Source organism: Mandrillus leucophaeus, unplaced genomic scaffold (assembly GCF_000951045.1).
Source record: "Mandrillus leucophaeus isolate KB7577 unplaced genomic scaffold, Mleu.le_1.0 Scaffold1433, whole genome shotgun sequence".
Classification (NCBI taxonomy): Eukaryota; Metazoa; Chordata; class Mammalia; order Primates; family Cercopithecidae; genus Mandrillus; species Mandrillus leucophaeus.
Genome location: NW_012101403.1, coordinates 221,875 through 235,888, shown reverse-complemented (window position 1 = coordinate 235,888; position 14,014 = coordinate 221,875). Strand labels below are relative to the sequence as shown.

The 14,014-nt window shown below is 38.3% G+C and overlaps 1 protein-coding gene across 1 annotated transcript in view; it reads left to right on the top strand.

Annotated features, from left to right (window-relative positions):
* DNAH6 (dynein, axonemal, heavy chain 6) overlaps positions 1-14,014 on the top strand; it is a gene marked incomplete at its 3' end in the record, with an annotated part of 288,388 nt that overhangs the window by 72,015 nt on the left and 202,359 nt on the right. Inside the window, exons 15-17 of the mRNA XM_011974268.1 lie at positions 2,527-2,778; positions 7,326-7,454; positions 12,529-12,642. Of these exons, the coding sequence (XP_011829658.1) occupies positions 2,527-2,778; positions 7,326-7,454; positions 12,529-12,642 (495 nt within the window). The remainder of the gene's footprint in view (positions 1-2,526; positions 2,779-7,325; positions 7,455-12,528; positions 12,643-14,014) is intronic.

Sequence of the window (14,014 nt, the reverse complement as noted above, 5' to 3'; positions counted from 1 at the left end):
TCTATAAACTATGTCAGGAAGGTAGGGTCACATCATAATCAATGGCTGCAGAGGGTCAGCTGCTATCACCTTGTGGTTCCAGAACAGCAAGTTGATGCAGTATGCAGAAAACATAGACTGTGTCCTATCTCCAGGAAGTTGTCTGTGTTTGCTGGATGGTGTGTTTGGAAAGCAATTTCCTTTAGGGAGATTTTCTGCACACACAGAAACTTTTTCTGGATCTTCATTCATTCAGTCAGCAAGTTTAGTGAACACCACTTAGCAGGGTGCAAAAATTACAATGAATAAACCTGCTTTAAAGAAGTTGAGTCTTGAATGCAAGCAGATAATTTTGATAAAATGGGCATAGGTATAAGATACTGTTGTAGCACTGGGAAGTTTGTAGTAATTCTTGCCTATGGGTTACAGAAGGCTGTGTGGAGGATGGCATATTTAAGCTGTCATAAAATACATGAAACATTCAGGTAGGCATTCCAGGGAGAGGGAAAGCTATGTGCAAAGACAGGAGGCAACGTGACAAAAACAGGATTTAGCAATTGATATGCTATGGAGAAAGAATGTTTGGTTGAAAGTTGATGAACTCTATGTAGCTATTCAAAGATAGGAGACAAGAAATTAATTACAAATATGTTAAGTAGAATTGAAAGGACTTGATGGGCAACTGAATGAGGGGACAGTGAGAGGAAAATGAGGTGACTTATAGGTATCATTCTGCAGGGAATGGGTATTTAGCAATTTCATACCAATATAGGGAGGGTAGGCTACATAATTCATTGTCTGATCAGTACGTTTTTCTGAGAGTGAAAGAGACACTATTAATCATTGTACTAGGACAATAAGTGTAAACCCAGGACATTCCCAGAGAAATCTGGATATATACTCACCCAAAATAGAGGAAATAGAGGAAGATGAACAGATCTTGATGTAGAGAGACTTAGTTCTATACATAATTTGTTCGAGGTGTTAGAAATTTTGGTTGAAAGTCACAAAAACTCACATAAATAGCTTAGAAAAATGGGAAGATTTATTCTAAGTTTGCAGGAATATCTTTCAGAATCCTAAAGTGTGGATAGAGCCAGGCCTTTACAAAAAGGCCTCTCTCCTTCTCTCATCTCTGCTCCTCCAGAACCATGGTTCCCGAACGGGGACTCCAAATCAGCAGCAGCAGCATCACCTGAGAATGGGTTAGAAATGTTCATTCTTGGGACCCACCCTCCATGACTACAGTGTTTTTATGACTTGCTAGACCTTTTGAATCAGACACTCTTGGGAGGGGCTCAGCAATTTGTTTTAACAAGCTTTCCAAGGTCATTGCCATGGAAGCTAAAGATTGAGAACTATTTCTCTAAAAACCTGTCTGCGGTTATCTTCTCATGTTAATGACCTGTTCTGTTTCCACATGAAAGTAAATGGCCTCAGTCCTAACTCTTCCTGTGTTCAAGAGAAAGGTCAGACTGAGCTAAGTTCTTTAGATCACAGTTTGATGGTCCTTGGTTCAGCCTGTGGCCAGGAAATTGGGCCAACTAGTATGAAAATGTCTGCTCCCTCTATAACCATGTGGCAGAGCTGGGGGTAAGGAACTTTCCCAAAACTGGGGGATCCCTTGCCAGAAAATTAGGAAAGACAAGCAATACTGTCCACTGAAAGTAAGAAATCAAAGTGAAGATGTTTAGTAGTCATTGGGCTGTGGTAAAATAATTTATTAAGGGATAGTGGGAATCTCACCATAGATCTGGGTTCTAAACCTATGCAGCCAAGTCCACAGCTTGTCGATCCCTCTGGCTGCTCTGGGATGATCACTGCCCATCACACATGCCTAGAAGCTCAGATACTACAGCTGAACAACCGCACAGCACATGTTTTCTTAGAAAACTTTAAATATTGGCACTGTTTACTACAACAAAAGAACAAAACAGAAAGAAAGAGGAAACATTTATAAGAGCCCAGCTCTGAATAATTTACCTCCTAACCTGATTACCTGTATTATAGCAATGACTATCTTCTAGCAGGCTTTAGCCAATTTGACTGTTACATTATAATACACTCCTTCTGTGCTGACTATTCACAGTTTGATGTTTGATATGGTTTGGCTGTGTCTCCACCCAAATCTCACCTTGAACTGAATTCCTACATGTCAAAGATGGGGCCGGGTGGAGATAATTGAATCATGGGGGTGGTTTCCCCCATACTGTTCTCATGTTAGTGAATAAGTCTCATGAGATCTGATGGTTTTTATAAATGGGAGTTCCCCTGCACAAGTTATCTTGCCTGCCGCCATGTAAGACATGCCTTTGCTTCTCCCTTGTCTTTAGCCATGATTGTGAGTCCTCCCCAGCCATGTGGAACTGTGAGTCCATTAAACCTTTCTTTTATAAATTACCCAGTCTCGGATATGTCTTTATTAGCAGTGGCAGAACAGACTAATAAAATGTCCATATTGTACAGTGGCTGTCTCCTATTAGAACAAACTTCAAGACTGAACTAGGACTCTGTTACATTTAATGAGCAAACTATGTTTCCATTTAGATTGAAAGCCTTGAAGATGAAGGGAATATAGTGACTCAAATGTACAAGCTTATTGAACAATATCAGGTACCCACACCTCCTGAAGACTTTGCTGTTTTTGCAACTATGAAGCCATCCATTGTTGCTGTTCGGAATGCCATTGATAAATCAGTGGGTGATAGAGAATCAAGCATTAAGCAATTTTGTGTGCATTTGGGTAGTGATCTTGAAGAATTAAACAACGAAGTGAATGAAGTAAAACTGCAAGCGCAGGTAAGTTAAATCATTATTTTGTAAAAATAATCTATGCAAAGTTTTACTATTACATTTGTTTATTATAGTCAACAAATAAAAATTGTATATATTTACAATATGTAATGTGATATTTCGATATACGTATACATTGTGAAAGTGTTAAGCTAATTAATGTGTCTGTCACCTCATATACATCATTTTTTGTGGTGAGAATAATTAAGACTACTCTTCAAACCATTTAGAGAACACATTTAACTGATGTAGCTTTAGTTTTTTGTAGTTTTGTTCTAACCAAGCAACAATGTCTTTGAGCTGCTACTTAAAAATTAATGTTTCAAAATCTCGCTTTAAGTAGTGAATACATTTCAGACTATCACAAAGCATGTATGTAATATTAAAATTGAATTTAGCCAATTAAATTCTAGTCCTAACTTGTATTTTTTATTTTGAAGAGTTTTAACGACTTGTTAGCACATTTTATAGCTATTGTCACGATTTTAAAGTTTGCATAATACCTGGGTGATGAAATAATTCATATAACAAACCCCCATAACACAATTTTAACTGTATAACAAACCTGCACATATATCCCTGAACTTAAACTAAAAGCTAAATAAAAAATGAAAATAAACTTTGCTAGTATGTTAGAAAATTCTCATTTAGGAAGAGACGGAGTATACATTGATAATTAGTAGTGAAGAATATTTAGTTACCTTGTACCACTTTTACCATAGAAAAGATATAGGGTACACTGACTCAAAAGAATATAGTACAGACATTAAAGATTACAGTATACCTTTACATGTGTTAACATGGAAATGTAAAAACAGCTCACATTGTGTGCTTCCTCTTTGTCAACCAGTGTTCGAAGGACTTGGCATTGTTTTTACTTTTGTATTGAAGCACTTTTGTATTTTCTTACAGACAAAAGTGTACAAAACTAATTACTGTACAACTCAATGAATTATCTGAAAATAAACACATCTATGCATCCACTACTCAAGTCAGTAAAGCATTATGATACCCTTAGTGTCCCCTCCTAATTACTAATCCTTTTGTTATGGGATCTTTGGGGTGTCATTTTTCTGGCTGGAAACCTCTGTGGCCGGTAGCACCTTTGCCTGAGTTCTTGTCCTGTATCTAAGAAGAATGAGGTATGCAGACAAGTGGAGGGTGAACAAGATGAAGAGGAGCTTTATTCAGTAGAACAGCTCAGAGGAGATCCGCAGTGGGTAGCTCCTCTCTAGGCAGGTGATCCCATTGAGTGTTCAGCTCTCAGCAGAGAGGAGACTCTGGAATGGGTGGCTCCTCTCTGCAGGCGGGTTGTCCCATCATCTCTGCAGCTTTGAGCAGAGAGAAGGCCTGGACAGGATAGCTCCTCTCTGCAGCTGGTTGTCCCAATGTATGCCCAGCTTCTAGCAGACAGGAGGCCCTGAAGTGGGTTGCTACTCTCTGCAACTGGTAGCCCCGATGACATCTCTGCAGGTCTCTGAAGTTCTCAGCAGAGAGGGTAGCTCCCCTCTGCTGCTGGGTGTCCCATTGTCTGCTCAGCTCTGGCTGAGCCCAGGGCTTTTATGGACCTCAGAGAGGAGGAAGTGTACACTGATGGGCCCATGGGGGATGATGGGCAGGCTGGAAAAAGCATCACAAGTTCCTGCTCCAGTCTGTGGGACTGGCAGCCCAGCCCCCAGCCTTCAGACCAACGTGGGGCCTCACCGGGGACCTACCCCCTTCCATCCAGGAATCTGTCTGCCTCCTGCTGCTGTTCATGGCAACGGGGCTGGGCCCTGACTGCTCCGAGATCAGAGAAGATCGAAGAAGTGCCTTCTCCCACTGCCTGGCCTCTCTCCCTTCCAAGATCAGAGCAGGGAGAGACCAGGCAGCGGAAGCAGGCACTTCCAAGCCTGCGAGGGCAGAGGGGTCTTCCCATGCCCCCAAGAGCACAGGACTGCCTGAGTCTACAGCAACAGTTTGAGTGGCTACAGCTGCACCCGAGCAACTCCCACCCCAGCTTGGAAGGGACAGGCTCCCACTTGTCACTAACTCCCACTGGCTCCATGGAGTGTGCAGCCGCAGCCATGCCTCCCTCCTGCAGCAGGCGTGTTGGCAGTGGCAGGCCATCTGGAGCAGGAATGCTATAAATTTCCTATTTTTGAACTTCTATTAATTAGAACCACACAGTGTGCCCTTTATTTTATTTTGATATGTTCCTAAGATTTATCCATATTGCTATTTGTGGATGTAGTTTATTCATGTTTATTGCTATGTAGTATTTTATTGTATTTTACAATGATTCATTTCATGGGTGATGGAAATTGGGATTATTTACCATTTTGGGCAATGATGAGTAATAGTCCTAGAAATATTCTTATGTATGTTTTCATGTTTTAACTCATTTAAATCTCAGAACACTTTAGGGTTTTATTATTCACATTTTACAGAAAAGGAAATTAGAGTACAGGGTTAAGTAATTTGCTGAGGGTCACACAGTTACTAAATGGAGGAATTTGGATTCAAGCTTAAGCAGTCTACTGTCAATGGTTAATAGTCTGCTATTAATTGCTGTACCATATACTGTATTCTATACACAGCATACCGTTAAAAAGTATGAATATTTATGTATGCATAGATCATTAGAGAAAGCAAAAGTGCCAGCACATGCTTGATGTATAATCATGCATTTTTTATTTTTTAAAAAACTTTTATTTTGGGTTCAGGGATACATGTGTAGGTTTGTTATATAGGTAAACTCATGTCTCAGAGATTTGCTGCATAGGTTATTTTGTCACCCAGGTACCAGGCCTAGTACACAATAGATATTTTTTTCTGATCCTCTCCCTCCTCCCAACCTCCACTCTCAGGTAGGCCCCAGTGTCTGTTGTTCCTCTCTTTGCGTCCATGTGTTCTCATCATTTAGCTTTCACTTATAAGTGAGAACATGCAATACTTGCTTTTATATTCCTGCATTAATTTGCTATGAATAATGGCCTCCAGTTCCATCCGTATTCCTGCAAAGGACATAGTCTTGTTCTTTTTTATGGCTTCATAGTGTTCCATGGTGTATATGTACCAGATTCTTTTTATCCAATCTGATATTGATTGGCATTTAGATTGATTGCATGTCTTTGCTATTGTGGATAGTGCTGCAATTAATATCTGCATGCAAATCATGCATTTTAAATAGCATGATGCACATACACAAAATGAAAGCGTGGGCTCATTCTAACTAGTGCTTTTTCTGTAGAAAGTTTGAAGTTAATTCTCTTGGGCAAAGGACTGTAACTTCATCATTTCCATAAATGATACTCTCTTGCTATCAAGACCCTCATCCCTGCTGTTGTGGGGAATTCAGGAGAAAACCTAAATGTGACCATTAATAATAATTTATTTCAGTTTGAAATGTCTGTTCCATTCTACCTGGGTCTCTTTTGAATAGATTTTAATTCAACTGAAAATCTAAACTTCCTATTGGGCCACCTATGCCACCATCCCGTCCTACCTATTGCCCCATAAAGGGAAGCTTGCATTCCCTCGTGGTGAATAGATGGGGGAGGCAGGTCGTCTGTTCTTCATGCTACCTTCTGGGCCATAGCAGCTTCCAGTGCAGTTTGGCTGGGCTGCACCTGGTTGTCCCGGTTGCTGTTAACTAAGGGTCTTTCCTGGTTCTTTAGGCACCATGCTAGCCCCTATGCTGCAATCCATCATTGCTTCCATAACCTACAGTCCCAAGTAATCTGTAGCTTTCTCATCCTGGCCTCAGACATCTTCTGGTCCATCAGTTCTCACAACAGTTCCCACTACCAGAATCAAGACACATGAGAACTTCAGGATTCCCTGTATATCATACCAAGTCACAAGACACCAGAATGTCAATATAAGCCCCTTCTTCCTGGACACATCCCTTGGCTTTTACTAATCTAGAGCACGTTGCCAATTTGAATGCATGGCCATGCTGACTAAGACATGGACTAACTAGCCTCCCTGAGCTATGGCTATAATGGTTCTCAAATTCCTTCAGTTTTCTCAGATTATCCCAAACCTAGTTACGTGCTTTTGCTTTGCTCCTGAACTATTCCATTCCCATTCACTGGGGTTTCAATCCTAACAGGTCAGCCATAAAACGTATGTCTTGCCATTTATGTTTTTCATTTTCTCTCTTCTATCATATTAGAATACAAAGGCCTTTCCATTCCTTTATTGTATAGTGGAAATTTACCTTATATCATATCCCCTTCCTTCTCTTCCCTGTTGCATTCACCTCTGCTTATCTGAGGTCACGTTGGTTGAAGAAGTGTAGGAAATGAAAGCAGATGAGGAAGAATATATTAGGTAATGTTTTAAAACAATTTTATCTCCATGGCACTTTATACAAATGCGTACTTTTTATAATGTCTATGCATTGGTTTAAAATTCAGGAAAGCAACAGTTTTAAACATCATTTCTAAAAATCAAAAAGAAAAGAGAATTAAAGGAATCTTTTTAAAAATGTTTATTAATTCATTTAATTTAATTGATCTTTATCAAAAAGCAGGAATGGCTAACCAAAAACTGTCTTAAATTTACAGGATCCACAGATTTTAGATATCTCTGCTGACCAAGACAAAATAAGGCTCATATTGAATAATCTGCAATCTGTTCTGGCTGATCTTCAGAAACGTGCATTTCGGTATAAGTCCTATCAGAAGAATTTTAAGGTAATGACAGTTTTACACCATCTGTCTTAGAAATGTGTGTATAGAAATGGCATATATGCACAAGGACTTCAATAATGTAACTGTAAACATTCAATATTTGGACAACTATGTGCTAGTCAGCATGCTACAAATAGTCTCAAATACAAAATATGATATGTTCCCTGCCTTTGAAGTGTTTAAAGACTAATACACATGAGATACCAAATATCTTTCTTATTAAAATAATTGTGAATTATGCAAAACTTTCAGACAAGGAACTGTACTTTCTATGTTAAAATATAAGTGGATTTTTAAATGTGGTCAATTAAAACCACACTATCCTTTCTTAAATAATATTCAGGTTTCCTTTACATTCATATGTATGTTATGATTCCATTAATATTACCTGATTTACACTGGTTTTATGTGCCAATTTGATAAAAATGACATCCCCAGCTAAGCCAGGGACAAATGGTTGTAAAAGGGTGGATTTGAGGACCAGGAGCAGTGGCTTATGCCTGTAATCCCAGCACTTTGGGAGGCCGAGGTGGTTGGATCACTTAAGCTCTTGAGTTTGAGACCAGCCTGACTAACATAGTGAAACCACATCACTACTAAAAATACAAAAATTACCCAGGCATGGTGTCACACACCTGTAGTCCCAGGTACTTGGGAGGCTAAACGGGGGGGATCACTTGAGCCCAGGAGGCGGAGGTTGCAGTGAGTCAAGATCGTGACACTGCACTCCAGCCTGGGTGACAGAGACCCTGTCTTAAAAAATAAAAAAATAGAAATAAAGAAGGGTATATTTGAAAGACTAAAAGAAGTCTCTCAAAAAACATGAAGAGAAAAGGTCAAGAGATGCAGATGCTTTCAATAGCTTTTAGAGAGACCAACAACAAGAAAAGAGAATAGAAAAGAAAATATTCCTATGGACAAAACCAGGGAGCCCCTAGCAATAAGGAAGATGCCGCTGGTCTCCCCAAATATATTGGAGGAACATACTTGAACCTCACAGGGGAATGCACCTGTCTTTTCAGAGCCCCAGATGGATGATCAGAAAGTGATCTGACATGCTGTCTACTCCAGGGTCCAGGGATTGGTAGAGAAATCTGAAAATTATGAACTTGATACCAGCCAATAAGGCTGGTGATACTTGAGGCAGATTTGTGTGTAGGAACTAGAGTTCAAAGTTGTTCCCAGGTTGAGTTAACTGACCTACAAGACAGGAAGGTATGTAGTAAGGAGCAAGGTATGGAGGAAATACTACTTGATAAAAAGCTACAACTTGGCCGGGCACGGTGGCTCACACCTGTAATCCCAGCACTTTGGGAGGCCAAGCCTGGCAAATCACGAGGTCAGGAGTTCGAGACCAGCCTGGCCAACATGATGAAACCCCATCTCTACTAAAAATAAGAAAAATTAGCTAGGCATGGTGGCAGGTGCCTGTAATCCCAGCTACTTGGGAGGCTGAGGCAGGAGAATCACTTGAACCCAGGAGGCGGAGGTTGCAGTGAGCCGAGATCGTACCACTGCACTCCAACCTGGGTGACAGTGTGAGCAAGGCTCCATTTCAAAAAAAAAAAAGCTACAACTCACATGTGAGCACTCCTTGAGTAAGAAAGAATATCATTGGTCCTGTCAGCAAGACAGCAGAGTATGAAGCCCCAGCCCCTCCTTTTTCCCTTGGACACACTGACTCAACAACCCCTGAACCAACTTATTTTGTCAGAAATACAAAGGCAAGTTGAGAGTCTCTTGCATCCTGGGCAAGTATAAAATCAGCTGATTGAAGCCAGTAGAATAATTTCTAACACCCTTTCACTGTGATTCCTGCCCCCAGCACAGTGCTACAGAGTTAGGAGGAAGTTCTCAGCTTCTCCCTGGTGAGGGAGGGAAAGACAGACTGGATGGAATATACGGCATTCTGACACTTTAGGGGTCTGCCTGAGAGACTGGTTTCTCTCTTGCCTGAATTTGATTATGGACAGGAAAGGCCCCAGGTTGGAACCACTGAGAACAAAAGCAACAGTTTCTACCAGTTTACACTCACTAGCCATTAACACCCCTCCCACCACCCCTGACTCAGTGCAGAGTAAGCAAGCAAGAATTCCCAAATCTCAGCTTCTACCTGGACAGGGAAAGATTTGAAGTGGCTGCCCAATGTGATACATTATCAGGGGACTGCTCAAGGGACAAACTTCTATATCACCTGTCTTGGAGTAGTGACAGGATCCAGAATATTCTAGGTATCTTATGTGTAGAAAACTCTAAAACTCCCTGGGGAAAAAATTAAAACTAATAAATAAACTCAGTAAAGTTGCAGAATACAAAATCAACTTACATGAATTAGTTGCATTTCTATATACTAACAACAAACAATCCAAAAGATAAAGAAATAGCATAAAAATAAAGAAATAGCATAAATAACAATCCAAATAGCATAAAAAATAGCATGCCATTTACAACAGAATCAAAAATAATAATAATAAAGTAGAAACAAACTTAACCTAGGAGGTGAAAGACTCACACACTGAAAACTAAAAAACTGTGATGAAAGAAATGAAATAATACACAAATAAATCGAAAGATATCCCATGTTCATTGATTAGACCACTTAATATTGTCAAAATACCTGTACTACCCAAAGTGACCTATACATTCAATGCAATCTTTATCAAATTCCCAATGACATTTTTAAAGAAATATTGAAAACAAATTCTAAAATTTTTAGGGAACCACAGAGGACCTCGAGTACCCAATGCAATTTTGAGAAACAAGAAAAAAGCTAGAGGCCTCACACTTCCTAATCTAAAAACATATTACAAAGCTATAGTAATTAAAATAGTGTGGTACTAGCATACATTCAGACATATAGACCAATGAAACAGAATGGAAAGCCCCAAAATAAATCAACAAATATGGTCAACTCATCTTTGGCAAAGGTGCCAAAAATTCACAACAGGGAAAGGATAGTCTCTTCAACAAATGGTGTTAAGGAACTGGATATTCACATGCAAAAGAATGAAGCTGAACCCTTACACAAAAATCAGTTCAAAACAAATGGGTTAAAGACTTAAAAGACCTAAAACTATAAAATTCCTAGAGGAAAATGTAGGAGAAATCTTCATGACATTGGCCTTGGCTATGATTTCTTGGATGTGACACCAAAAACCAATGCAACAAAAACAGAAATAGACAAGTGGAACTACATCAAACTAAACAGCTTCTGCAAAGCAAAGGGAACAATCAACAGAGTAAAAAGGCAACATACAGAATGAGGGAAAAAATTTGCAAATTATATACTTGATAAGAGGTTATTATCTAAACTCCTTATATATAAGGAACTCCTACAACACAATAGCCAAAAAAAAAAAAAAAACCGTTTTTAAAATGGACAAAGGACTTGAATGAACATTTCTCTAAAGAAGACATACAAATGGTCAATAGGCATGTGAAAAGACACCCAACATCAGTAATCATCAGGGAAATTAAAATCAAACTACAAGAAGGTATCACCTCACATCTGTTAGAATGGCCATTACAAAAATAAAATGAATGATAAATATTGGCAAGGATGTGTGGAAATTGGAATCCTTTACACTGTAGATGAGAATGTAGAATGGTGCGAACACTATGGAAAACAGCACGGTGGCTCCTCAAAAATTAAAAAAATTAAAAATGACCCAATGATCCCATTTATGAGCATATATCCCAAATAATTTAATCAGGCTCTTAAAGATATATTTGTACTCCCATGTTCATTGCAGCATTATTCTCAATAGCCAAGATAAGGAAACAACTTAAAATGTCCATCAGCAGATGAATGGATAAAGAAAATGTGGTATCTACATAACATAGAATTTTACTCAGCCTCACAAAAGAAGAAAACCCTGCTATGCCACAGCATGGATGAACCTGGAGGACATTATTCTTAGTGAAATAAGCCAGCTACAAAAGGACAAATACTGCATGATCTCATTTATATGAGATATCTAAAGTAGTCAAACTCATATATGCAGAAAGTGGAACGGTGGTTTCCAGAGGCTAGGATGAGGAGGAAATGAGGAGTTGTTCTAGGTGTATAAAGTTTCAGTTGTGCAACGTGAAAAAGTATTAGAAAAAGTACATTAAATAACATTGTTAACATTATTATATTAGCATTACTGTACTTTACACTTAAAAATTTATTAAAAGAATAGATCTTATTAATGTGGTTTTTACCACAATAAAAAGAAAAGTTAAAAAATTAATTTTTAAAAAACACAGAACCTGAAATGAAAGTGTATCTTCCTCCTTCCATCTTCCCTGTCTATGACTTCATGACTGATTCCTTCCTGATTGCCTCTGATCTAGCCTTCCTTCTGTGGCTCTCAATTATTTGGAGAATAGGCGTGAAAGCCTAACTAATCTAGGTTGCAGGAAATCATTTGCGACTCTTAATGGAAGACAAGACTAAATTCCTAATGTCAAAGTCCAAGAATTTCTGTGTAACCAACTCCCTGAAAGTTTCCCCAGTTTGAGCCAAGGCAATCTTAAAACACTTCTCATGAAAACACATTCTTCAGATTTTCTTACACCCTTACTCTCCATGGGGTTCATATAAAGTCCGTGTTTAGAAAAGAATCAGAAACCATGCTGTCCTCTCCATCTTAAACTTCACCATCTTCCCCACCAGCTACCGCACAGTCATCATCATCTTCTGCCATTTAAGTACAGAAGCCCAATAGAAATCAGTGCCTCTAAAGACTCATCGGCTTTCCCTAGAAGCCCTAACATATATGTGCATATATAATCCAACTCAAAGAAGAATGCCTGTGTTACTCTTATAATATTTATGTCTTTGGAGAATATTTAAGTTCTAAGGAAATACCAGGAGTTATATTTTGTTACTGTAATGGAAATTCTAATATATGTGGGGTTTTATGGAGTTTTCTTTTTTTCTTCATTTGTTTCTAGTGCTCCTTTTCTTAATCCATTTAGGATGCACATTCTGCCAAGCAATCACTGTACCAAAAATTACTAATAGGAGAATAGCATATGCTCATTATATCTGAAAACTAAATTGCGCATTTTGTGTACTACATTTTTAAAGGTAGAAGTGTCCAAGTTTGAAGCTTTGGAAGAAGTCAGTGCTGAACTGAAGCTCAAACAACTGCTCTGGGATTCTTTCTCTGAATGGGATAAACTCCAACAAGAATGGTTAAAGGTAGGGAAAAAAAGCCTTCAGTTCTTAAATTATTTTTGTATGAATTAATCTTAAAATTGTAATAATTTGAATTATAACTTTTAACAATCTGGTGCTTTTCTTAATGTCAGTAAAATATGCAATGGTATCATTTTCTGAGAATTTTTATAAGCTTTCCAGTGAAAAGCACAAAGGTCCTTATGTCACTGTATGCTACAGAAAAGAAAGTATTCTTGTAAGCCAGGCTTCTCAGGTCCTGCATATTAGAAGGCTACATAATGGAAGCATCAATGGACAATGCTGTGTGATATTTAATCACTTTGTGGTTTCTAAACACAATGTTGTCATCATACACTTCAATGTTCTTAGGATTGTAGGATTTTATTTGTGATCTACACACTTTAGGTTTCTACTTTTGTTGTCCTTTGAAAAAGGAAGCCATTTTGTTCACTGTAATAGGATAGAGTGATAAAATCTAGGATCTTCCTTTAAGAACTCAATAGTAAACTTTTTAAATTAAGAAGCCAAATATCAACAGCCATCAGAGAGTTTTGTTTCTAGGATCTACCCTATATTCAATCCTTAACAAGGGTCACCTCTCTACGAGGCAAAATAGATGGCCACCTATACTTTCAAGTGTGGTATGGACATGTTAGAAATACTGTCAACCTCACAAATATTGTTTTACACTTCTTATTCATCCTACCTGTGCTGATGCCTATCATTAGAAGACACATGCCTATTAAAAAACAGTAGCATAGAAAATATGTTCCAGGTGCTGGGAGTACCACTGGAGAATAAGAAGAACAAAGTTCAAACATAGAACTTACTTTTGGTGGAGAAAATGGAAAATAAAAAACAAATATATGCTATAACACCAATTATAACTCCTTTAACTCATTTATCACTTATCTCAGAAGTAAAAAAAATATTCTTGAGAAGCAGCAGCTTAAAAAGAATTTTCTGATTACCACCATGGATTAGAGCAGTGGCTTCCAACATGGGATGCAGTCACCCTAGGAAATGCACAAGAAAACCCATTAGGGAGCAGAAGGAAAATGATGGATTTAGAATAAAGAAAAATGAAGGTTTACAAATTTTCTACTGCCATCAGTATATATGTGTGGCTATCTGACATGTCAATATATGTGTATACTTATATGTTTACATAACTGAGAAAAACAATTATAGATCTATATATAAGTATATAGCTCAATAATTTTATGAATAATCTATGAATTTACAGTGTTTATGTTAAACAGGTATATAATCAAATAATAGAAGACTACTAGGTGAGAAATTTCTGGTTAGCAAGAGTAAAAAAATAGCTATTTGTCTCCTTCGAGGAGTTTATGCATATTGACCCTCAGGAATAAACAGGTGATGCTGGATA